The following is a 27,874-nucleotide window of genomic DNA, read 5'->3' as shown; positions in this document are numbered from 1 at the left end:
CCAAAACCGCCCTGACCCATCGAGGCATGGACTCCACTAGACCTCTGAAGGTGAGCTGAGGTATCTGGTACCAAGACATTAGCAGCAGATCCTGTAAGGCTGTACGTTGCGTGGTGGGGCCTCCGTGGATCGGACTTCTTAGTCCAGCACATCCCACAGATGACTGATTGAGATCTGGGGAATTTGGAGGCCAAGTGTTCGTGTTCCTCAAATCATTCCTGAATCATGTTTGCAGTGTGGCAGGGCGCATTATCCTTCTGAAAGAGGCCACTGCCATTAGGGAATACCGTTTCCATGAAGGGGTGAACTTGGTCTGCTACAATGTGTAGGTAGGTGGTACGTGTCAGAGTAACATCCACATGAATGGCAGGACCCAAGGTTTCCCAGCAGAACATTACCCAAAGCATCCCACTGCTTCCGCCTGCTTGCTTTCTTCCCATAGTGCATCCTGGTGCCATGTCTCCCCTAGGTAAGCGACACACACGCACCCGGCCATCCACATGATGTAAAAGAGAATTCATCAGACCAGGCCACCTTCTTCCATTGCTCCGTTCTGATGCTCACTTGCCCCAGCAAGTTGCACGAGCTTACTTCACTATATGTTCCACATACTGTTTATATATTCACTCTTTTCGTGGTATTTTTACCTGAAGTGTTGCATAATGCCAACATGTCCTAATCCTGCAAGTGTTGATGGGACTCGAGACAAAGGATGGACTCCACCGCACACACACTCTGACACGCACGCACACTGAGCGACGCTGCCTCCACCCTGTCTCGTACACTCAGAAACACACTGTGCTTCTATTTTGGTGAGGCGGGACCACAGTTGGGCTGATATACTGATACTGAAGCGGGCTGAAAGCTGAGCCTGTATCCATATCTCACTTCAGCTGCTGTATTCAAAAATACAAGAGATTGGTGGATCTGATTACTGCATGTGTGTGTGTGTCCGTGCGTGCGTGTGTGTATGAGATAAAAAAATGGAAGGCAGTTGACGGTATATGTGTGTCTATGTGGGAGGGAGAGATAAGGCTGGAGCCAAACCAGAGGGCAGGTGTGTAAGGTAATAAGACTAAATCAATTCATACCGAGAGGAGGAGGAGGAGAGGGAGGAGAGGGCATGAGAGAGGGATGAGCAGAGGAGGAAAAATGATTACAGGTAAAGATGAAAGTGTAACGTCAAACTCTTTCAGCTCTCACACATCACCCAATATCTTTTCCAGCCCTTAAAGGGATTCAAAACTGAAACAAAACTCTTCTTCCACGGTGCCTTCAGGGACCGTGTGAGGAGAGGTGGGTTTTTCTGGATTCATTTTGCAAGACATGAGAGTAAAAGAGAGCAAGGCTGCACCTCAGTGTCTGTGCGTACATGCCTGTCAGTGCCTGGATATGAATTTGTGCATTGCATAAAAATGTGTTCATTTGTGTGTAATAGAACAAAGAGCCAAGTAATGTATTTATAGATCAAAATAATGGCAGCGTTTGGAGAGGTGACAGAAGACCTTAGCAGGCAGCAGTGAAAATGTGACCCACCGCAGATAAGAAGGCGGCAGTCAAAACACGCTTTTGTGCCGTTATTTTTTCATGCTTCTTAAACGCAGAGGCTAACAGGTAGCAGAGCTGCAAATGACGTGTGGAAGCTTGGGTTCACAAAACATGAAAGGACTTGTCAGAGGCCACCTAGCAAGACTTTCCCTAGAAGCTAGAAGAAGAGCAAATGCTAGTTTAGCAAGCACACCACACGTACCTTTAGGGAGGAATCATTCACATATCTTGGATAATAGGCTTTTTGCTCTCTTTTTTATACTATCATGCTTCTTAGATGATAAGATCAATAGCCTCATGTCTGCAAATACTAATCAAGACCCCCAGAGACAATTAGCGTAGCTTAACATTAGCATTAGCAGGAGATATCAGCTTGTCCGTCAAATGTCTAAAAGTAAGCCTTCTAGCGGAGACTAAAGTAAGTCACTGTGCCTGGCTGCTACGGACCAGAAAAAAATACATCACTCTTTCCGGTCTTCATGCTAAGCTACGCTAATAACATTCTTTTTAAGCCCAGATATGACGGAGTGATTCATTTTAAACCCAATGATGTTGTGTTGCATTATATACAATATAACCTTTTACACACCTTTACTCTTAAGTCGGAGACATACTTGCTTTTAACTACACGTTCGCCTGCGCATAATGGCTGCCACGCGTTCCCTGCGTGTGTTTGGAGCGTCGGCTGTACGCATACTCAAAAATTAACGCTATGTGTACGCAAGATGCAGTATGCACATGAACAGTAGGGGCAGTGTAGAGGTCAATACAGCAGCAGGGACAACAATGGCAGAAAGTTTAGAAGACAAGCTGATAGACCAAGTCCGCAATTATCCACATTTGTACGATGCGTCACTGCCACTGCACAGCGACAAACATGCCTGTCATAACAGCTGGCGACAGATAAGTTCCATTATAGAAGTCGACACCGAAACCTGCAAAACTAACAAGTACGGGGGCCTCTACGTCCATGCACAGAGGAGAATGCTGGAGAAACAGGCGCCCACAGTGTGTGCTGTCCATCGAACACACAATAGCTGTCACTTTTTTTGCCATGATCTCAGAATTAACATAAGTAACCTCCTTGAGTGTCGCCATGTTTGTTGTTTACATCCCGCACACACGGTAGTTTCATACAGCCTGAGCTCTCTGGTGTGCCCTCCACAGGTATCCTCCAGTAACACGCGTAGTGCACAGACAAGTAAGTGATAACGCTCAATTATGTTCATGACGCAGCCGGTTGTGTACGCGAACGCAAGGTTAAAAAGCAAGTATCTCCGGCCTTGAGCAAAATATGCCATTAGATCTTTGTTGCCAACGCTCTTTGCAACCCTTTCGCTTTACAGTTCTAAACAGAATTCAATGTTAGCAATACAAAGCAGCATTCACTGCTTCTGTTTGTCTTTATCTTTTAATCATCCTGCAGCATATCAGAAAAACAAGAGAGCAAATTTATTAGCAAATGTAAAATTGGAAGGAAAAGTGGACACAGTGCTTGGTACCATCACAGCAGGCTTGTTGCTACACTACCTTGTGAGTGCAGGCGAAATATGCTGTACCATCTGTTGTGTTGATGCACTAAAGTCCAAAGAAGTGCCAAAAATAACTTCAACTGTTGAGCAAATATAAAGAAACCAAACAAATATCTTTAGTCAGCTAGGTATTTAACATAATATTATCATGCCAACTGTTTTATAAGATATCAAATTAGTACATTTTAATTTAACAAATAAGCATTTTGAATTCACAGATGAGAAGAAAAAGCAAGAGAGGGTCAGGGTTAAAAATTGGATTTTGGGTCCTTGTGTAAATCGAACCTCTGAGGAAGAATCTATATTGACTGAGTGACAGTAAATCTTTAGTAGATAAAGCAGCAAAGGTCACACACCATATTGACTGGTCACTTTTCAGAAAATAGCCTTCGTTTCTGGCCCTTTCTCAGACTTTGTCACTTCCTGGCCACCGTCCACATCCTCTGATTCCGAGCCAGTCACATCAAAGCCAAAGAAAGGCTTGATATCAAGAGGGCGAACACAGCCAAAACATGTAAGAAGATGATTAGAAGAGAACCAAATTTAAAATTTAAAACAGCTCCACTATGACAGAAGTTTCTGTCACATTCTGTAATGTGTGGGTCTGTAACCCAGAGAAACACTTCCATCAGCTCTGTTCAGACAGACTGGCTGGAAAAGTATCAGATAATGAAGATGACACAGCTGAATGTCACTCCACTAAAAGGACAGCAAATGTCATTTTCAGTGATCAGTTCCGACTGAAGTTTATCCATTGTAACATTTTTTAATGAAAACTTTTAAAGCAACACAGTGAAACTGGTGGATTCATAAAGGCCAGTGTGCTCTATGAGATAAGACTGTAATACTAGTTTGAACAGCATAAAGGAGAAGGACAGCATCAGCACCAAAAAAAACCCAGATTTCTACTTTCTTCCCTTCACTAGTCATGATAGAAGCAAATGAGAACGTTTATGGCGTTACCCACAAATCATCATAACCAAATATACGGTTTTGGAAGGTACTAATTAATGATGTTGTCCTTTCGGGTCATTAAATGCTCTTCATTCTAGAGGGCATGGACAAATTATGAAATCCATTGGCCCAAACATATACATCCTTGATGTTTCATACAATTCTAAACCTCACCAATACCTAACCGCTATATGAAGTCTGACTCATAGCTTAAAGTAATCTTGAACTTTTTCATTTAAATAAATGTCTGTTAAGTCACTATCTATCACCAAATGAGGTAACACAATGGTGATTGAGGCTGTGGCCCACTGATGAAAGCCTTTGCATTTGCAGTATATCATATTTTTATGGATTGGGTGTCTGTGGCGACATTCGCTGAAAAAATCACAAGCGGCGCCCAGTTAGTGATGCATTTTCCATCACCCAGCAGTGGTTGGTCTGTCAGACAGTGTAGGCGGAGCTAAGCAGCTTTTTTTTCCGGTTTCTGTAAGCGTTGCGAGGACACGGTAATCTACTATGGCTGAACAAACAATGAAAAGATCGATGACTACAGATACAACTTAAAAAAAAAGTGAAAATCCAAAGAAAAAGAAACAAATTCAAAGCTCTAATTAAGTCAGTCTACAAACGAAATTGGGGAAAATCACGACAAAGGGAGCCAACCATAGACTTCTTCTTAAATTGGGAAGGGTGCTCTTGTAATTCCTGATTATCGCCAGTGGGAGGTGCTCAAGAGCACAAACATTTTAATCTTCGAGATTGTTACTTTAACCAGATTCATAAAGGGTGATGATACAGTTAGTGAAACACTACATGATGTGTGACTATTGCCTTGCTGGTTGCATTGGTTCCTTGAGGGTCACCATGTAAAATCAAGTGGCAACCTGCTGGGCTGAGAATTGAGCCAACAAGGGGCCAAAAACTGCAGTTCCTTCAATGGCCTCTTGAGGCTGACTCCAATTTTGGACACCCAAAATTAAAATCACAAATTCACAGCAGAAATAAAAAATTAGCCAGCCTAATACAGAAAACCCTCCAGTCAGCTACCACCAAAGATGCCATCAATAGAATTTAACATGTGGGGAAACACTGTCATTAACTAGCTAATTATCGGCTAATTAAGAAACCATGGGCATTAACTAATAAATTAGCGTTGTGACCCCGCTTGTCCAAATATGATCACGTCTGGTGCCAAAAAACAAGATGGCAGTAATGCCAAACTTGAGGCTTCCCAACCACTGGGTGACGTCGCGTTGGCTAAACCCACTTCTTACACATTCTATGAGCAAAGAAGTGTTCTCTACTATATGGATGCGGAACTGTCTTAACATTATTCCTGTTTGATGTCAGGCAACAATTCATATTTAAGGCGTGACAGTCATGTTAATGCTGGTTGGTTTATAATGGTAAACCATTACGGCCTGGTGTTAAAATGGGTATACCTCTTGGCACCGTTGTTGGGCCTTTTGGATTCCTGTTCTTTTGTTGCATTCATGTATTGTCCGAATATTTGGAAATATTAGGTGCTCCCTCCAGACGGAGCAAAATCTTAGAAACTGGACAGAAATGTTGGTCCATGTTTAGTTGATGTATTATGCAGAAACAAGGCAGATGAAAGTAAAATATTTGATAATCCACTGTCCGCGTATGGCCTAGAATAGTAAGAAAAGTTATTTGTTAGCATAGAGGTCATGTTGTTTCCACATTACAACTTGAAGCACATGGGCACACTTGAATCAGAAGGGCTATTTCCCAACTCAGAAAATTGGACCATCGAGGAGCACATGAATGCACTTTTGTGTAGCGTAGTAGTTTCTGGAAGGTCAGCCAAAAGGTTAATTCTGGTTGTGAAGGGCTGTAAACTGCTGCTGTCTCCTGTCAGATTACAGCTTGTACACATTATTTGCTCCACTTTCACAAAGTCAACACCCGACATATTTGGCTCCCTCCACTGCCATCTTTGGTCATTACTGATAACTTTGCCGTGTTAAACGATCCATTCATCCATAAATCATCTGTTCATCCATTCATCTAGCGCATCTATCCATCATCGATCCATCCCCTCTTGTTATCATCTGCCCCTCCCCTCCCGAACTCATCTCCCCCGACCCACCATCCATTCATTCATCCAAATCTCAATCCCTCCATCCCTGTATCGATCCACACGCAGACATTCATCTATCCTCTATGAATATATCTTTCCAACCATCCATTCTTCCCTTCCTTTCCTCCCTCCTTCCTTTCTTCTTCCTCCCTTGGCTCCTTACCCCAGTTGAAGGGCTTCTACAGCAAGACTTAACACGCTTCACCACCTCCGCTGTCCCTGCATGCACGCACACACACTCGCACACACACACTCGCACACAGAGGCACTCCCTACAGGATGCAGACGCAAAGACACACAGACATCGTTTTCACAGCTCCCTGAGCAACTCAAATGGCCCGGGAGAGACTGTGCAGAGCAGCGAAAGAGAGAATAAAAGAGAGAGCGAGCCCAGGAGAAAGACTGAGAGACGCAGAGAGAAAAATTACAAGGCAGCAAGGGCAACAATGATACAGAGAGAGAAGAATATGGTGGCTAAGAATGAGAAACCAAAAGTGAAAGAAAAGATGGTGAATAGAGAAAAATTGGACTTGGGAGAAATGTCCAAGTTTTTAACCATGTTTATGTAATTCTAGACAATATTGTAAACTTTATAGACTGTAAGAGATGTTAAAAACTCTCTCAGGGGTAAATATACTGCTAATGTTGACGGTTAGATCCTTAACACGATTATAGTTATTCCCATACCGATATCAGTATCGGAAAAGCCTCTGATACTACCTCAAATGTGGTATCAGGTTTCGGCAATCTCCTTGCCCTGGATTCCAACAACATGAATTATTGCTGCCAGAAGCAACTTTTGTTTGAAAGCGACAAAGTAGTAGCATTGCACGCAAGCGGAGAGTAAAGCTGGTCAAAGCTAACCAAAATGTCAGAAATCAGTGGTAATCTCGAAGATCTCCGTTTCCTTCTCTTTGGCGGGACCTATGGCGATACACGGTAATTGCGGGAGCACACTTGCCAGATATCCAGACAGTGTTGCATGTCCGACGTCCACGGTTGGCTCCAGTTGTAACTCTTGATTTTCCTCGCTGACGGTCGCTTTCCTTTTCAGACTGTTTGCCTTCATCTGAGCGTCGAGTTTGTTTCTTTTTCTTTGGATTTTCAGTTATTTTTGAAGTTGTATCTGTAGTCATCAATCTTTTCTTTGTTTGTTCAGCCATAGTAGATTACTGTTTACTCGCAACGCTTGCAGAGATCGTAAAAAGCAGCCATTTAGCTCCGCCTACCATCTCTGGCAGACCAACCACTGCTGGGTGATGGAAAACTAACTGGGCGCCACTTGTGATTTTTTTCAGCAAAAATCTTATCCCTTTAAGATTATTAAAACCAAAATATAAAATAAAGAAACGTGATTAAAAATTTGAGCTGCAGCTAATATTAGCTCAGCTTGTTTCTAGGTTAGGATTTCTTTAGTGTACATAGCCAGGCCATACAACATTGATTGCAATACAGGGTTAATAATTTACCCAATAAAGCTCGAGGTGTTCCGATACCATATTTACCACCCAAATGCTCATTCTGATAGCTAGTATCTGCCGATACCAAATACCTCTCTGATACCTGCTGGATTAAAAAAAACATTATTGGAAGAATTCGGGTTAATCTTGCTAGCTTTGACTGTCATCAAACTTTCAACTGGCACTGTACTGTTGTATGTTATCTTCACATGATCATTGACCTGAAACTTCTTTTTTGGGAGGGGTGGCTAGTGTCGGCAGAGTCTAGACATCAGAATCAGGAGGGGAAATTTGTATTGGAACATCTCCAGTAAAGACAGAATTTACTGCTGTAGAAAACAGCACCTGTAAACCCTGTAACTCAAATGTTCTGTAAATCAAGTGTCTGTGCTGAGCAACTTTTCCAGCACCCAGCACCCTCAACAAAAAATCGGTGTCATCCTAAAAACACAGATGTATTTTCTCCGAATAGAAAGTGCTCATCTGACACCAGTCATATCTGCATCTCATAATTATGTGTAATGAAGCTCCAGGCGTTGCTTTGCAGTCGCTCGCCGTTATAATTCAAGCGCTCCTTTGATGTAATAAGATCAAAACGAGTGTGCAGGCAGAATATCACGATCCACGGCATCAACAACAATAGCAACAACTACATCAACAGGATATGAGTTCTCGGAGAACAATAGGGGAGTGTTTCACCTTGAGGGGTAAATAGTGATACAGGAGCAGCGAGCAACGGGAAGTCGGTAACACAACAGTGTGAAGTAAAATAACACAGAAAGAAGAGCAAGTTTCTTCCTGCCTGTCTGTCTGCTTTTTAAGTCACGCTGTCTGTCTGCCTGTCTACCTGTGCGTAAATATCGAAGCTGCAGAATTTGGCCTAACACCATCAGCTCATCCATCAGTGGTGGGTCCCACACAAGGTCAGCCCCCAGCATCGATGATACACATCTCTGCAGCTCAGCAGGAACACACACGCCTGTGGTATTGCTCGCTCAAATCCAGTACATGACCTTTGTTGCCTGTCGTCGCCTCACTTTCCTCTCAATCTCCTCCGCTGAGTGTCGATTTGAAACCGCCGGCGATTTTCAAAGATGTGGTCAGGACACAGGACACGGGAGTACGATGCAGGAAGATTGAAATTTGGCCGCCAGAAGAAAACAAGCAATTTAAAGTGGACTGGATGCAGCAGCTTTGTCAGAGCGCTCCACAGCAGCGGTTTGAGATGAAAGATGTTCTGAGGATGTCGAGGATATAACTTTGAAAACTCACGTTGGTTTATTTCCACTTTGTTTCTTGCATCACAGATGTCGTAACTGCAAAGAACTTCTGCATGTGAAACACAGACTCAAGGGAGCCTAATGGACTCTAATGACTTGTGATTAGATCCCATTAGATTAAGTCCCATTCATTTTCTCCCTAGACAATAATAGATGGTATTTGGAGCATTTATACAAAACATCAGCATTAGATACCCGGCCTGGTCCTTAGAAAAAAATGTGAGACACTAGCAACAACTCGCAAGAAAAACTTAAAGATGCTCTATCATAATCAAAAGATGCATTACAAGTTACGCCAATGCCATGAAGTGGTTTATACTTCCTGTCCCCCAAGTAGGCCACTTTTCTCCCCTCAAAAAGAGTTAAATGACAAGAACTGTAAAAATTTTATAGATCTAAATGTATGTTTATCAGGTTAAAAAGAGACCTTGCCAGATCCAGAGTATGATACAGAGACAGGTCTTCAACAAAGGTAATCTCTTCTGATTTATCCATCTGAAAATGACATTTTAGTGTTAAAAATGGGGGAAAATTAATTGGTCATAATTTGTTTGTACATTGAATTACATTATGTGAACAGACTTAGGTCCAGGCTGCAAGGTGGTGCAGAGGTTAGCGCTGTCCCCTCACAGCTAAAAGGTTCCGATTCGTGGGCGGGCCTTTCTGTGTGGAGCTTGCATGCTCTCCCTGTGCTCGTCAGTTCCCTCCGGGTACTCCGAAGACATGCTCCAGGGTAAATTGGTGACTCACTCACTTGGTGACCGTAGGTGTGAATGTGAACGTGAAAAGTTGTCTGTCTCTATGTGTCAGCCCTGTGATTGACTGCCGATCAGCCCAGGGTGTACCCCGCCTGTCGCCCAATGACAGCTGGGATTGGCTCAAAAATCGCATACTATACAGCCTACTACATACTGCGCTCTGCGTTAGTATGTAGTATGGAGCTGTCCAGGGTTAGGGCTAGGCGCCTGTTTTCAGTTTTGGAGAGCAGAAGTAAACAATAGCGCGTCAAAGCCTCTTTTTTAGCTATAGCATTCCAGCGCTTTGCATTGTGGGATACAGTAGGCCAGGTAGACTGGTCCGATGCATACTGGAGATTTTTTCCGAATTAGTACGACATCCAAATCAGTACCTACTGCTAGTATAGTCTACGATTTCGAACACAGCCCTGCTGCAAGTCTCCTACAGGGGCGGGGCAGTGCTGGAACCCACACGCAGGAAATAAAAAAAGACAGGAAATACATGAAGCTGCTTCCTTTCTGAACCGTCTCTGGAAACATCCAATTTCTGAGCTTCAAATTCTGTCAGCTGCAACCCTAAAGGTGAACGTACAGCAGAGCTTTTTTTCACATCAGACCGTTTGATCTGTTTAAGCAGGTAAAGCACAGGTGTTATTAATAGCACTAACGAGGGCTCTGTTGTTGTCCCAGTACGAAGTAGTAGGAAAAGACTTGGGGGCTTCTTTGGAAACATGGTTTGAAAACAGACTTTAGCGTCTGTGGTTTTGAAGCATATCGAGACAAAGTCACAGAATCTGCAGTGATACACACGCTTTTCTATTACGTTAAAGTGTTATACAGTACAATGTATAGTGGCACATATAGAGGCACAACAGTGGCCTATACAGTAGATTTGATTTCACACTATGCTTGTCAGTATCACAGAAACTGCAGAACAAATAATCCAACTGTGTAAGAGTTCAATTTAAAGCCTCCACTGAGCTGTAGACGAATACAGATTGCATCAGCTTTTCCAACTCAAACAAAAAAAGTCTTCACTTTTTTTCCCCCTCTTCCACAGCTCCACAGAATGTTTTATGATGACACTGTGAGTTGATACAATACCACGGGCCTGCACCCTTGATGCAAGCCTTAAAATGCTTTTACAAGACATGCAGCATTCAGGGAGAAGAACTTATGTTGTTTAACAAGGAAAACATCTAGAGTGGAAAATTGCGGTTTATGAAAAGCTTTCCAGAGTACAGAGCAGAACAATGGTGACGCAGTGAGCCTGGTGCTGGAGAGGAAGTAGATTATGTGTCAAAGTCCTTCAAATTTGCTTCCACAAAGGGGTCAGTCCATCCCTCTGGTGTGAACTCAGATGTGGTATCTGACAACTATTGGATAGTTTATGATTTCTCACCGATGTCCATGGTCAAAAAAGTCAAGGAAATAGACCGATATTGGTGGGCCAATAATTTCAACCGATATGGGTTTACAAAATCAATATTGTGGTAGATCCATATCTGATATCGGCGGATATGTTTTGTCCAACAGAGCTCATGTAGCAAAGTATCACTGCTAAGCAGATGGTGGTCCAAACTACAACTGTTGTCATCGCTAAATATTCTTTAATGAAGCCAGTTGTTGAAGAAAGAACCCTTCTGAGTATCTTTGTCGTATTGGCGCCCAATTGGTCGATTGGTAGATTTCATTGTCCGGTATTACCATAGCCCTTATACTGTTCAGGCTATGGTAAATAGTGTACCCAGTGTTGTTATGGTTATGTTACACACTCAGTGCTAGCATGGGCACATTAGCATTTTCAGTATGAGCACATTCGTACACTAGCGTAAGCATTTAGCTCAAAGCACTGCTGTGCATATAAGTGAAGCCTTGCAGGGTTTCTAGCATGATTAGTTGGTGAACATGAAATCCCCCTCCCCTCCCCCACAGAGACTGGTAAAGGCAGAGGCAATGTCAGACTATTTCTGTCTGCGAATATCAGGCAAAACAGTATACTTACTGCAGCTTAGTAAATATACTATGTAAGAAACCGGTGGCTTACAGATGCTAACAGGGCACAAGCTAGGTAAGAAAGGAAGGAAGGAGGAACAATTGACTCATTGACTTAAACATGACACCAGAAGCTAAGAGTAGGGCTCAGATACCTAGAGATACTTCCGTCACTCTATCTAAGCCATCAGAGATCAATCAGTGAAAGAAGAAGCTCTGTCACCTCCAGATGTTTCATCAAAGACCTTGCCATCTGCAGCAGCTACAGTCCGACTTCCTGGCTGAGAGCCTCTAACAGCTTTCTGCTCGACCCTTGGACACATTCCAGCGCAAAATACACCTGACTGCCCCTTTCCCATTGAAGGAGTTGGGCTTTTTCCAAATCTTAATGTATTGACTGAATTTGAAGTTTCCAGGAAGTGCAGATTTATGTGCTGACAGCTTTTTGATGGACTTCTAAGGCTGATGGGTTTTTGGTCCAGCGCAAGATTTTCCAATTATGCAGCACTTTTTGTTTCACAATAACAATTCAGACATTCCAGATGTTTCCATCTTTCATCTCTGATGGTTTCACTTAAATTAGACGTGATATAGGACGGACATCTGGAATGGGCCTATAGTTAATTTTTCAGCTTTGATGGGGACATAAAAACCAGGAAGCCTTTAGAAACAAACTTGTGTTTTTGGCCATTATTTATTGTGATAACACATAAAACTGTATCATAATTCAGCATCCGAGGACATGAGAATAAGAAAGTTCATTTGCAAAGAACTGGAGCAAAAGCTGAAAATCAATGCTGGTTGCTTAGAAAGCCAGAAGTGCCTTCACTCTGTGGTAGAGTCTTAAAATAGAGGAAGCAGAGATTTCCAGCTGAGTAATTAAAAATGTCAGTTAGTTGCACGGAGCTGACCCATTTATCTGACCAATGATAACGTGTATCACTGCACCAAAGCACAAGCGAACGCTTCCAAGTGTGCCTGTAAATAGCACTGTAATTGTTTGGGAGAGTGTAAATCCTGCAGCAGACGTTTCCTGCTTGGCTTGTACCTTGCAAGCCTCTGCAGATAGAAAGAACTAACTTACAAGGCTCTGATGTTAGTGTGACACTTTTAACTGCACGACTTCAAGTAATCACTCAGACACACTTATACAGCAACCGACCGTGTGCCATTCCCTGTCCCGGAAGAGTGACTGTCACAGTTTAACAAACACGACTTTTTTTATGGCAAGGTCTTGCTTTCTCATTATGCGCATGAAGCTCTAAAAAGATGCAATCAGGGCTGGCCCTGGACACTTTGGTGCCCTATAGGTGAATTTTGAATTCGGCGCCCACACCGCAAATGGTGTATCAGTTTTTCTGCCACACCACATCATTTTTTTTCATGTATATATCATGCCGTTTTGCAAGACAGTTCTCCAGAAGAGACCTGATTATTAAATTTGATATTCTAATAAAGACTGGCTACAATAAGGGATGCACGATATTATCGGCACGTTATCGGTATCGGCCGATATTGGCTTAAAAATGAACTATTGGATATCGGCAAACACGCCGATATCCGCCAGTATAATTAACCGATAAAATAATGGGCTGCTGCATACTTGATTAAATGCCCGACCTCGGCACAATGTCCCCGGCGCGAAGAAGACCTGCCCGGCGCAGCGTGATGACGTCACGTGTGTCTACCTGCAGCATGAGAGAGTTAGAAGCCAAAATGTCCGTGGTGTGGACGTTTTTCAAAGTGTCCGATATAGATAGCAAAACTGCTATTTCAATGACTGCTCAGCTTCGGTGATGCGAGGAGGAGCCAAGGCAAAGTCTTTCAACACTACAAACTTGATTAACCATCTCAAGACCCGTCACCCCGACCGTTGTAACAAATGCTATAAGAGTATCACCATTATACTGTACGCTAATCTCAATACAGAAGAGAGTTGATGATCTCTGCAATTAGGTGTGCAGGAAAAAAATATTGGTATCGGTAATTGGCTAAATGAGTTGTAAAATATCGGCATATCGGATATTGGCAAAAAATCCAATATCGTGCATCCTTAGCTACAATGTGTGAGGATACGAGGACACTGTGGGGCCTTAGACCCCAGTGTTATTATACCTTGTCATACCTTTAACACCATTCCCAGGGCTACATTCAAAATGTTTGAGGCCCCTCCAGAACGTGGCGGCCTAGGCGACAGCCTATGTCGTCTATGCCCTGAGCCGGCTCTGGATGCAGTCTTTTTTTTTAGCCTCATTGTCAAAACTATCCGAGGTTACATTAAAACAAATACATGTGTTCTGCAGACAATTAGCTGTAGAACATGCTCATTTTTTTGTGAGCTTTAGCCTCAGTGTTTTAACACAATATCAGGCATCTGTCCTTGTTTGTGTGCCTATTTTAATTAAACATAAAAAAGTCAGCTTAATTCTGACTTGAATTAACTTTTAATTGTTTCAGTGTTAGCTTCAGCATTAGCTAGCTAGCTGTGGCAGATTAAAGTTATTGCTGTACCCTGTATATGTGCTGTGTGAGAATAAATAGCTCGACAGGCGCAGCGACATTTACTTAGGGGGATACAAATGGCAAAAAATCAGTTTGAAAGGTCTTTAAGAAAGAGTCAGGAATCGATAAAATAAAAAATCTCTGCCCTCAACAGGTACAACATTAATCAACAGAAGCTGAACAAGGCAGGAAAACGGCCCACATCTTTTTCACATTCACCAGCACCTTTGAAGACGTAGGAAACATACAATACCCTTAATCACAGGGAACAACCTTGACAACATGAATGCAGCTTGGACCGAGCAGGTTTGAGGTCTAGTGCGGACACTGGAACAATATTTGAAGACCAGTAGGTGAACACTTGTATGAATGAGCCGCCTGTAAAAACAACTGGCCAGGATGTGATGTCTATATTCCTCCATGCAGAGACAGATGAGAGAGGAGGTGGAGGCCGATATCCAGAGATAGAGTGGGTGTCTATATAAAAAAGACAGAGACCTGGGGGAAAAGAGACTGACGAATTAGGGACTGTGAAAAAGAAAAGGCGACAGATAATCTATAGACTCAGAGCTGAGGTTGTGTGTGGCACTTGTTGAAAGCGGCGTTGTACATAAAGGACAGCAAAGCCTTTTTATCTCTCTGAGTTTTGCCGATGAGGAAGGAGGTGCGGAGATTATGTTTGTCGGCAGAGTGCAGGAGATCGGTTCACTTTCAACTCAAAGCATTCGCAAAGTGGATTTGCTTGAAATTGCTAGAAGAAAAAACCAACAGCATGATGCATATCCAGCATATTTCAGAACATCTGTGACTGAATGTCTCAAACAGAATTACATGGGAGCTGAACTAGAATCAGACTGAGTGGGAGAAACTGCAAAATGTAATTTTAAAAGCACAATTTATTCAAATTTCTCAAATAAATTCAGCAGATTATTAAACTAAAATCACCAGTAAATGTTTTCTACCTGTTTTTGGCCTATAAATAAAAAATCATTTTCACTTTTCCTTCCAAAATTCATCCTGAATGTTCGAACTTCCGGGTCTAACTGCACCGTCACTGTTTTGCAATCAGGTAACACACACGGCTCACACGCAGAGATACAATTTGTGCATTCATGTCGCAGCTTCAAGTGGTAAATTATTCATCATGTCCCTCCATGCTGGAAATGTCACAGGAATGTACCGCCACAGACAGACAAACACTGTGTCTCAGATCGCCTATAGCAGCTGTACATGTCCAACCTTGTTACAGTTCAAACATTAAATCTTCACTTGGTGTTGGGAGTGTTATTTCAACGCGTTTTAGTTGGTGAAAATGTTGCAGAAAATTACCAAAATGCGCTTTGCGCTGGCAGCTACAGCAGCCGTAAATCTGCCCTCTTCTTTGGTGTTTTATTTTGAAAGGTCAATCTTACATCATGAATTATTATCACACTGCGCTGCATTGCAAAGCTATAATTCTACTCCATTCACTCTATTCAATTAACTTGCAGACCAACAACATAATTAACGGTCCATCAACATAAACACCCGACCGACCGTCCGCACACGTGCTCTGCTGAACCAGCCAATGGAGCGAGGCCGTCCCGGTCCCTATCACGCCATTGGATGATTTAGTCATCATCTTTGTGACAGCAGCTGGTGGGTGTTCGGACTGATATAGCAACAAAGACCACAACCATCACCACAGAAAGTGAGTCACCAGTGGCATATGTGTATCAGTGTGTGTGTGTGTGTGATCTGCTCTGATAAATTTGCTCTGTTCTGTTTTCTACCATTGGACTTTATAATCTTCCTCATTATTGTGACATACTTTTTCTACAGTTTGCACGTGTTTCTGCAGCGTACAGTTATATTACTAATGCTGTTTGAAAACCTAATAGGCTTCCTGGCAAACATAATGTGACGATCAGACTGCAGGAAGTGACTCTAGCGGCCAAAAAAATTGACTGACACACAACCAACACCACAAAACTTCAACTTGTCATTTTAAGTCTTTGAATTTGGCTGGTTAAATAAACTAGATATAACCATAGATTGTATAAAAAGATGGACGACATGACAGCGCCCTAAAAATGAAACTAAAGCATCTCTATCGCCCCCTGCTGACTGGCTGCAGTATAGCTCATAAAGCCCGCCTCCTCCATGTTAACAGATGGGACATGAGTCAAACTATAAAATCAAAATACACGTCAAATACATGTTTCTCAAACACGGTTTCTGTCATTATAGTTAGTTCTTATCATGCTGATTTACGTTCAAGTGTTCATTTTTCTGACAAGTTTATTTTTAATTAGTTATTTGATGTTGTAAAAAGGATGATTGACAGCTCTGTTGACAAATCCGGCTCCTGCAGCCGATCTGTTCCGGATTAGCAGAGTAGAGGAGGAACGAGGAGAGGAGACGTAACTAAAACAATCACTACAGTCATTGAAGTTTACATATCTGAATATCTGCCTCAGACCAACACAAGAAGCTGCTCTGCTGTTGCTTGTGTCGACATGTGGGATCTTTGGTTAGCAGCTCCAAATGGACAAGATGGCAGCCATTATGTTGGACATTGTCCATCTTTGTATACATTCATTGGATATAACAAGGAATGGGACACTAGGAGTTGATCGCGTATCATGAAAATGAGTCATGATCACGATTGTTTGGCTCTGACTAAAAAATATATTTCCTCAGAACAGTGTGTCCTATCTGGATGTCATGAGCATCTATTAGGGTTTTAGGCATATTTTAATAATTATTGGGATATTATCGTGACTTGCAGTTACTTTGGCCTGAGCGATAATGACATGGAATCTTCATATTCCTAATTATATTCATTCGCATGCCTGGATGTAACACTTTAATAATTCGATTTAGTTATCTTTTAGCATCCGTTACCCTTTGTTTTTAGTCTTTATGCTAACCTAAGCTTAGAAGCTGTTGAATATAGTTAAGATTAGGGTGAGACAAAATTTCAACACGGCAATATATCGTCGTCCTGACAATACAATTATCGATAGGCTGGCGCTTATCCAACTCAAAGGAAGAAAGCAAACAAGAGCATTTCTTGATATGTTGAACTCTTACTTTAGATGTAGAATTTTGTACATGTTGCCAGCAATTTGGCCAACATACCCGAGATGATACAGATATTTTCATTCTTTTTCTAACACTTTGTAAACTATTAGTCGTTGGAAGCAGTACTTTTTGCAAATCCCTTCAAAACACTATGCATCTTCAAACATCAACTCCTCTTTAGGGATTAGTGAGATTTGCGCTGCGAGTAGACATGTTGATTTAAAAAGCTATATATACACTTGATCCAAGAGTGAGAGAAACAAATCACATGATAACAACGCTTAGCCAATCCTCCAAATAAGTCTACCAACCTCACTTTTAGATTCAAAGCACAGACTTGCTTTTCTCTTTCTGTGACAGCAAACTGACAAAATAAGTCATTTAAAGACGTCCCCTTGGACTTTAAGAAGCTTAGGCCTGCGCGTGTACAGCATTTATAGATGAAATGATTAATTGGAAAATCATTTTGCGGATGAATTAATAATGAAAATAATAATTAGCTGCAGCCCTTCTTCCAAATGTGAAAAGAAATGTTCAAAGGGTTTTGGAACAAACAGAAAAGAAAAGCCTCTGCAGGTTTTCTCCACTTAATTGAACAGAAAGCAGCCGCAGTTAAGCAGAGCTCTTTTACTAATGTGTTCCTTTGAGACTTTAAAAAACTGCTGACCATTAAGGTGACTAATAAGCCGAGTGCACAGGAACACACGCTACATTTACTCTCATTTGGATCACACACTGGCAGGAGTTCACCTGGTGGGACTGATTACACCTGACTCATGGTGATGTCAGCTGTGAGGTATCTCCAACGTGGATCATCGATCCCCCGCTCGGCTACAGTGACATCACCGATCTTACCAATTAACCTGGCTAATGAAGCGGGGAGAAAAAGTGCTGTTAAGAGTTACATAAGACATCAGTTCCACTACATAGGACACACTGACCAGGAGCATTGTTTTCCTCTCTGTGAAGAGGTCAACTATTAGGTGGAGGCTCACAAAGCAAAAACAATTAGCTCCAGCGGGAGGTTAGCTGCAGAGAGGCATGCTGTGAAAATAGGCTGTCTTTTAATTTGTGGTCAATTAGGCTGCTTTGAACAGAGAGGATTGTGGGCAGTGCGGTTCCCTGTGGGTAGCTGCGACTGAAACGTCTATTTTATTATCTTTATCCTCACACACCCTGTGGAGAACTGGTGCTTTTTTTTTCTTCTTCTTTTTCGTCTAACTATGACGGAGCTAACCGTGCATGGCCAAACTGTACCGTACAGCAGTGTTAGTCCTCCAGCTCAGCTAGTGGTGGTATCAGCTGGCTAAGCTATTACAACAGTTAGCAGAGCAAAACATGTTGTTGACTAAGGCATAGCATTAGTTCCACCGCATTAGACACAATGACTATCACTGTGACAGCATCTCATTCACAAGCACACACACACACAAACACAAACTCGCACACTCTCCCCGCTACTGAAACACACAACATCCCTATTTACAGCACAATGCCATGCTGCACGCATGTTCAGCACATGTGGCAATCTAATGGGCATACTTACACGCCTGTTTTTTAAATGTAAATTCTAACGTCCAATTGCACAGCACACACTAACACACACACACACACACACACACACACACACACACACAGCGAGGGGAATATCCACAATAAATGTGGTTATTTTCCTATGTTGTGTCTTTTGTTGCAGAATACACTCGCACGCACACACGCACACACACTCGGGGCATCAGGTCTGTAACAGCGTCCTATTCAACATGACAAAGGGTCTTCAGTCTGCACATGCTTACTGTACATGACTCCATGAGCTGAGAATGCTACAGCACTTAAGCTCATGTTTATGCATCTGTGCACTAAGCATGTACAATATCCCATTCTATATCACAGTGCATCCCCAGTTCTTACACAAAAAATGGCGGAAAAGCCCAGCCTAACATCCCCTAACAGTGTTAATCATACAGTGTTATACAACATTTATTCTTCAGCGAGTTGTACCACTTTGCCTAGACCTTCCTTCTACGCTTGTACTCGAGCTGCTGATCAGGACTTTGGCTTCCCACGATTAAATAAACATTATTGATGTTTAAAATGCGTGCACCGCCCGTAGAAAACTCTGCTGTGTGTCAAACAAGCTAACACTAACAGCCACTCCCCCAGGGGGCAATTGAGAGGTTAGGCTTCACTTCTGGGGTAGCTGGCATGTCACAACCTGAGTGCCTACCTTGCAGCAAATGATTAGATTGGAAGAATAAACAACAGAGACCAGATGGGAGAAACAAAAGTCAAATGTCTGGACCAGAAGACGAAGAGCTGGTCCCCCCGAAACGTCTCGTCATCAGTTGTTTGGAGGTATTTCCGGTTAAGGGCAAGTGATGTTAAGCAAATAATATGCAAAGAGTGCATGACACCTGTGTCTGTTGTGTCACCTTGTTCAACCAGCTGAAAAAACTCCACAAAGTGCAGCATGATGAGTGCAGGAAGGCCGAGAGGAATAACGTCACTTCTACCTGTCCTTGTGCAGCATCAAGTCAGACATCCATAACAGCAACACTTAACAGCGTGACACCCTAGCCACCCAACTCCCAAAGACAGACTGAAATTACCAATAATGCACCAATGCAAAAGTGAATACAATTTTAAGTCTTACTTTGATGCAAAATGTGTACCTGAGCTGGAATGTAGCACACAATGAAACTGAAAGCATTGCTCTGTCTCTTTAAATGTGAAAGAAAGAATGTTGTCCCTGAAATGAATAAATAATCGTGACTCAATATTTATCATAATAATCGTGATTATCATCTTGGCCATAATCGTGCAGCCCTAATAGCAACAACCATTTGACAGTTGGTAAAATAATGTGAGTCACACACACGGAGCAGTTCCATTGAGCCTCTTTTGTTCTACTTGTACAGCTCTAGAAGACGTTGCTTCCATTGCTTTCAATAAAAAGTTAGCACTGTACCCACTCTATGCCATGTGTCCGGCACCAAACAGCAGAAAGACAAAGTTCGCAACTAGCTTGCAAATGTAATGGAGGCCTCCATTTTTTCCTCAAAAGTTGGTGGAGACCAAAAACAGAGGTAAAAAAAGAATGAACATTTAACTTTAACTCTTAAAATGGCCATGGCTACAAATTAATGCTACCGTTGCTAATTTTCAGCTAACGGGCAGCTGCTAATGTCACATTCACCATATTAGGGATACCCCAAAAAAAGTTGTTAGGCAGGGTCTTTTGTTTTCATTAGGTGTATTTATGCACCAGGTGCTGGTGACCGCTGTAACTGAGTATTAAAACACATTATAATACATTTAAAACAAAGGCCTGGAGGGAGGTAAACTTGGCCCAGTGGAGGCCCCCATGCTTGAAAGACAGTGGTGAAGACCATGCTGTTTGTGCTTTAATTAGACATACGTTATGTTTGTAGCTTGTAACAAAAGGTAAAACATTGTATTATCGCCATCCTACCAGACACAATCGGATGCATGTCACCTACAGTTTATCATATTGAATAGGGAAAAAATAGGAGCATCTGACATGCCATAACCTCCTCATATAATTTTTAGTGATTCAAATTTTCTTTTCAATATTGATGATTCACAGAACTGAGCCAAAGAAGCCACACGTGTTCCTACTCGCACATCCTCACATGTTCTCATACACGCCTCCCTCACTCCCTATTGTCTTGCCTGGCACTGGTTCCCATTGACACAGATGGTGGTGCTGGGAGAATGAGATACAAAGACAGACAGACACAGAGGGAAGAGCAGCAGCTGAATCCTCCTTCCCTTCATCCTTGCAGTTTTTTTTCTATAAATCACATGTACCCACCCCATCCATGTGCCATTCATCCATCCGTCCCTCTTTACCTCCACTGCCTCCATTTATCACTCCCAACCTCCACCTATCCATCAGTGCTCTATATGGACTCTTGTACAGTCTTAAGGCTCCCACCACAACCATTCATCTTTGCAATCTGCCTATTTGTCAATCTGTCCCTCAAACCTGATCGTACCTTGTATCATGACCTTTTACACACCTATTAACTTCTGAGATGTGACCTTCCAGTCATCCATCTTTTCCTTTCCATCCATCCATCTTTCCACCTGTGCTCTGCTCCATCTCGTTGTTTGATTGCTTGTCATGACTTGTTTTAGTTGAACTCTTCCAAGCTTTTAAGAAACCTTCCCTTTTTCTTATTGATCCGCCCGTTTAACAACCCCCGCACTGGATCAATATTAATCTTAAGACTTACCAGCTGCATGCCACATATGAAGGCCAAGGTGCACCTGCCACTACAGCACCCCATGGTGTCCTCCTCCCTCTCTCCAGTGATCCACAAAAAAGTCTGGGTAAAACTCCCAAAATCTCCAGCTGGACTTTCAAAATCCAAGAAGTCCCCAGAGGACCCGTCTGGCTGGCCGGCAGCCCAGGTAGAGGCTCTCGCTGCTGGGCCTCGGAGAGCAGAGTGCAGCCCCTGTACTCACTGGAGCTCAGGGGAGTAAAAGGCTACTACTTCATTCAAATGGAGGGTTTGCTGACAGGTAAAAAGCCTGAGATGTAGTCCCCTGGACCAACAAACAGGGGGTCAGGGATCAAAGATGCAAGGAGGGGCTCAGGGATTCAAGTCCACGAATTGTTCTTGATGTATCCACAAAGATTGGTTGTTGGAGGAAAAGCCTTTCAAAAAATGTTTGGTAGTCTGATAAATCATGTGGTTTGGTGCATTTTGATTGACTGGACATAGGTTTAATTCAGTTTTAATATGATGTGGGTCTCCAGTTATGTCCACAAAGGCTCCACTTGTCCAATTATCTTCTACTGGACAAGAAAGTCCGGAAGAAAAGCACGTCAATTGGTCGCATCCTTGAATTAGCACGCTACAGTAGCCACTTATAAAACACTGAAAGACTGAAACAGCAGGGAGATATATTGGGATTAAGAGGATAGATTCCCAAGATTAGCTGCTCTTTTGTTGAATAATCCGAGCATTTGGATTCGGGGTGATTGAAACAGCCTAATTTGTTTCAGGGTGGAGAAAACAAGTGCAAGTGGTCCCTGCCTCCTCCTTTCATACACCAGCTCCCGTCTCCTCTCAGGGGAAGTAACGGGCATGTAGCGGCAACATCCTTCAGAGGTTCATTCACACCGAAAATACAGAAAACAGCGTTTTTATCTCCAAAACCGCGGATGTAATCCTGTATCTTTGCTTTTTTCGGTGTTTTATCCACTCAGAAAACGGTGAGTAAAATTGTTGCTAGGATGTTGTGATATGTCAACAGCCGTTGAAAGTCCTCTCCCGTTAGCTCCACAACATAACCGCCGTTTTTCAGCCGTCGGTCGGTTAATTCACTTCCTCCTCCGTTAAATCTCTACAACGTTGAAAAATAAAACAGACAGAAAACCATGTCCACGTTTCAGATACAGAGGGGCAGGCTTGAAATTTCAGGTCGAGGTAAGTCACCAAACGTAACGTACAAAAGGCGATATGAGCGGAATAAACGGCCAAGTTTAGTTTGCCGTCTCGGGGTTGTCTTCAAGGAGTGAGGAGGGGAGACAATGGGAACCGGGATGGACCAACGGACCGAGAGAGACAGCCGAGAGGAGCGTCTCTCGCCCGCCATCTGTCAAGTCAAACACCGCGCAACAATGTAGCTGTTCCGGTTCTCACTTTCAAAATAAAAGCGTGCACATAATTACCCTGGGAATAGTGCAAAAAATCAAAGCAGTAGCCTACATTTTTCTCAGTGTCCTTTAGATAAGATCACTTGGCGGCTTTTCGAAACTGAAACTTAAAAAAACTCAAGCAAAAAGGTGAAGGCCAAACTGTAGCAAATTGAGAAAAAGTCTTTACCAAATTGGCGAAACCTTGCCAACAACAAACGTATCAATATTTGATGAACCCTATAAAAAGTTTCTGTTGTCGTTTGTGCTATTAGCATTGTGTCTGTGTTTGGTTGTTTTGTGGCCTTTTCTTTAATATTGTGCGTGTGTTGTCTTATTGGTGTAAATGCATCCTTAATTTAAGTGCAGGCGATGTAATTACAACCATAATATTTGCCCACTTCACTTTCACTTTAGTTTTGATATAAAGTAGGTCTCCTGTTTGTTTTACTTTACATCTTTCTCTTTGTTTCAGCTGATCCCAGACATCAGCATGGGGCCACTACTTGGCAGCAACCAAGACCTAGTCTGGGACCCAAGTTGGGCTGGGTCCTATAAACTTTATTCAGCCTGGACAAGGTCCCGTTGTAATGCAGTGAATCTTTAATAACCCTAGAATGAAAGCAATGTGTTTGTTCATGCATGAAACAGGTCCTATGTGCACCTTTAGATTTGGATTTCTTTTTGAAAATTACTTTGTGGCTTTAGTCAGAATTTATTATCAGGCTTTGGACTTGGCAATACTTTACTAAGTTTAATCTCTAATACAAAGCTGCCCAAATTGGTCTGGGCTGGCCTAAATGTACTTGAGTTGTGCACCAAGTTTGTGTTAGATTGTGCTTACACCTGGTCCTTTTGTTTTTTTCTAGGGGATATGGATGCAAGTGCACTTGCAAAATGAAAAAATCAGTGGTATTGCTCTGCATCTGTTTCTGTCTGCTCTACTTTGTTATTATAGCCTGGATATTTTTAAAAGGCCATATTCAGAAAATGTGAAAGAAAAGGCACCACGACAGGCGTATTATATCGTTTATTATTTAATTCAAATTGTTTAATTTTAATGAATTTATTTTGAAGGCTACGTTATCTAACTTCCGTCGCTGTCTTGCGTGGCTTTGGATGACTTGATGAGGCTGATGTTCCGCTCGGCAGGGGAGCGGCGGGGCTCTTTTCACTCACAGAGACACACAAACACAAACGGAGGGAGATGGAGCTTTGGTCGGTGTGCAGCTGCTTGAGAACGTGGCCTTCAACCATTATTCTGAAAGAGTCTCTCTCTCTCTCTCTCTCTCTCTCTCTCTCTCTCTCTCTCCCTCTCTCCCTCTCTGTGGGGAGTCCTGCCTTAAGTTGTCAAGATAATCATTTTATCCTAATTTCTCATTCACATAATATGAGGCAGAAGCATTTCCTGATAGCCTGCTATTAAGGCAGAATATTTCAAAATAAGAGCTGGAAAGAGTGTTTAAAAATGTCACGTAACATATTAAAATTGCTCATAACTATTGGTCAATTATTGTGAAGAGCCTTGGGTTAACACTCCAGACAGTAATTGCCTCATTTAGGAATGACACTTAAATTAGCTGAGTAGTTTGTGTTGTTCCCACAGAAGCTGGAGGTCATTGAAGGCATCACTGCTGGACACTACAGCCAATTTAAGTGACTTCAAACAAGCGGTGTCCCCCCAATTAAAGATGGGGAATCTGTATGTGTGTGTATGTGTTGTGGGGTCACATGTGCCACGCCTATAAAATGGTCCACAGTTTAAACAGACACAGAGGTGTAGAGGCTATCACTGCTTTAGCTATACAACATAATGGCCTGCTTTCCCCTCACCATCAATCTCTGTCGCAGCCAACCACTCCCACACACACACACACGAAAACAACACACTCACACACATGCACAAACAAAAGCACATACACACTTTGGAACCACACGCAGTGCGACAGGAGTTTAATTATGCCACTAATCTTGAGTGACAGTTGCATGTATAATGGCTGATTCCCCGGGGCCATGTGTCAAAGCATCCACCCATTCATCCGTCCATCCATCCCTTCTTCTATTCATCATCGTACCTACTTAGTCATCCATCCATCGCTCCATCTGCGCATATTTCCACTCAAATACTCCTTTTTTTTACCTTCAGCATCCCTCCATCTCTATTTTTATATCACTTTCCGCTGCTTTTCTTCCTTTCTGTTCCCTTCTAGTCAGCCTACCTAATTATCTCTGTGTCACACATGATCTGCTCGCACACAAAGGTGACTGACCGAGCCAATTGGGCCTGTGCCCAGGTTGGGGGGCCTTCGTGTGACCACTGGGACCTCGGCTCTAGGTTCACCTCAGCATGAGGCCCCTGCTGTTCAGAGGTTTGTCCGCTCAGGGGTGAAGGTATCACACATTTCTGCTGTGTGTTAATCTGTAAGTGTGAATCAACAGATATTCTTGAAAATAATGGTGACACCACCAATGGAATGACAGATGATGAACTCAAAAATGCACACACTTGGCAGAGTAAAAAGGCAGAGTTTTAATGTCCAGTCCAGGTTCGGTACACAGGTGCACAAGCAAAAATCAGGCTATGGTCACACACAAAATCACGCAGTCGGAAAGTGCTGGAACAAGGCGACACAACGAACTGGCATGGAGAGGGAAGACACACAGGGTATATATACACTGACAATCAAGGGGAAACGAGACACAGGTGAGTCTAATTAGGGAGGGGTTGACACATGAGGTAGGAGACAGCTGGGATCTCAAAGGCAGAGACATGGGTGAGTTTCAAAATAAAACAGGAAATGACAATATAAATGAGGTAAACATAACCTTCGTGAACTTGACAGACTGTGTCAAACGCTAACTCACAGCCCTAAAAATATTAGTAAAAATTATAATAATAACTTTATGTATTTGGGACTTTATTTTGAAAGTGTTTATAAAGTGCTTTTCATGAAACAACAATACAGCGACAATAAAAGACACAAAAGCAAAATGAAACAGTCAGAGATTTAGAAAAGTGTTGGCTAAAGATACTAAAGGATGATTTACATAACCTATAATCAAGTCCTTTCAAAATAAGAGCATGTCTAAAATAAGTCCAAAAGAGCACGCCACATGTCATTCACTACACATAAATAAATGTGTGACAAATAAACCATTGAAGTCTTTTGACTTGTGAAGTCAGCTGTATTAATGGATGATAGAAGTGGTGCACAAACTTACAATTAAAAAGAAGAAATAGCAGCAGTTATAATAAAAAAGAAGTTCAATCTTGGGTCTGAAATGCAGCATTTAACAAAAAATACCTCATCACAAGGTTCACTCTGTAGCTGTTGTGGATTTGTGCAGCTATGAAAATATAGATCTTAATATTTCCATTATTTTCTCGGCAGTGTCAGCTTAAAAGTAAAGAATGAGGAATCCACCTGGCAGTGCAGTCTCAAACTATACAGCTTTGCCAACATATGCTGCTTTCCTGTCATGTCAATAAAGCTTTTTGAAGTTGAATTTGACGGGGAGAGAAAGTGACAGATAGAGAGAGAGGTAGAGAAAGAGAGAGAGAGAGCGAGAGAGAGGTAAGCTACACGTCCTTCCAGATAGTGAGATAGTACGTGTTTATTACTTTATCTGTCGGGACCAGATGTCACCAGATGCCTGCTGCTCTTTCTGCCTCCCATCTCAGCCCACACACACACACACACACACACACACACACACACACACACACACAAACACACACACACACACACCTTCTGCCACACTCTATACCTCCTACACCTTGTCCTATCTGAAACTATCTAACTGCCTAGCCAGGTAGTGGGGAATAGCCTGAATGAATGTTGAATTCCAGATACAGTGACTGAAGACTCATGTCTGCTTACACCAGGAGAAATAGTGAAAGCCAGAATTTGTTAATGATTTGATATGGACGGATAGAGTTGAAGGAAGAAGTAAAAGGACAGAGAGAGAAAAGAAAGGTAAGAAGGGAAAGTGAGACACAAAAACCCAAAAGAGGATGACGCCTCAAGTGTTTTTAATCATCCTGTTATGTGCCGCTCTTCTGGTTTCACAAAGGTCACAAGATGTAAACGTCATCACCCCGCCCACTTGCTCACGGTGACTGTTCCTGACTATGACCTGCTGCGTTCACACGTTGGCTAACCTTGACTTCGAGGACATATTACTAGGAGGCTGGCCGGAGAAAGTCTGCATAAAGTCGCGGTGAAGAATTCTGGCGTTAACGTTCACACATGCAGCTCATGTGGACAATGTCATTTTCAGGAGACCACATGTGTGAGAGCGATACAGATGTGCAATATAGCCTCTGTTTCCTTCTTGTCTCATGCCAGTTGATGTTAAATGGTCTGTTTGGGGCACAAAAACTACATGGTTTGGGCTAGGGAACACACCATGGGGTAGTTTTTAGCATATAGCTTGCCCACTTGTTGTTACTGCATTCAGAGGGCTACTAAGTAACATTTACACCACTTGTTATTAGCATTTTAGCATATACATTCAGGAGTCCACTAAGTAACAGTTACACTACTTGTTATTAGCATTTTAGCATATACATTCAGGAGGCCACGTAACAGTTACATTACTTGTTATTAGCATTTTAGCATATACATTCAGGAGGCTACTTAGTAACAGTTACATTACTTGTTATTAGTATTTTAGCATGTAGCCTATCAGAAGGATACTAAGTAACAGTTACATTACTTGTTATTAGTATTTTAGCATGTGGCCTATCAGGAGGCTACTAAGTAACAGTTACATTACTTGTTATTAGTATTTTAGCATGTGGCCTATCAGAAGGCTGCTAAGTAACAGTTACATTACTTGTTATTAGCATTTTAGCATATACATTCAGGAGGCCACGTAACAGTTACATTACTTGTTGTTAGCATTTTAGCATGTAGCCTACCATCAGATGGCTACTAAGTAACAGTTACACTACTTCTTGCCTCTCGCTTTCCGTTCCAGATGCATTTACATAACTTATCAAATTGACTCAATGAAATAATTTTC

General features: G+C 42.3%; 1 protein-coding gene across 1 annotated transcript in view; it reads right to left on the bottom strand.

The window, feature by feature from the left end:
* nkain2 (sodium/potassium transporting ATPase interacting 2) overlaps positions 1-21,623 on the bottom strand; it is an 87,966-nt gene extending 66,343 nt beyond the window's left edge. The window contains exon 1 of the mRNA XM_069657348.1: positions 21,438-21,623. Coding sequence (XP_069513449.1) covers positions 21,438-21,491 — 54 coding nt within the window. The 5' untranslated portion in view covers positions 21,492-21,623. The remainder of the gene's footprint in view (positions 1-21,437) is intronic.
* Between the last annotated feature and the right edge of the window lie 6,251 nt (positions 21,624-27,874).

Source organism: Semicossyphus pulcher, unplaced genomic scaffold, assembly GCF_022749685.1.
Source record: "Semicossyphus pulcher isolate SPU_LCO1_2020_fin unplaced genomic scaffold, fSemPul1.0.p SCAF_11, whole genome shotgun sequence".
NCBI lineage: Eukaryota > Metazoa > Chordata > Actinopteri > Labriformes > Labridae > Semicossyphus > Semicossyphus pulcher.
The sequence above is the reverse complement of the archived record's forward strand: the minus strand, read 5'-3'. Positions and strand labels throughout refer to the sequence as shown.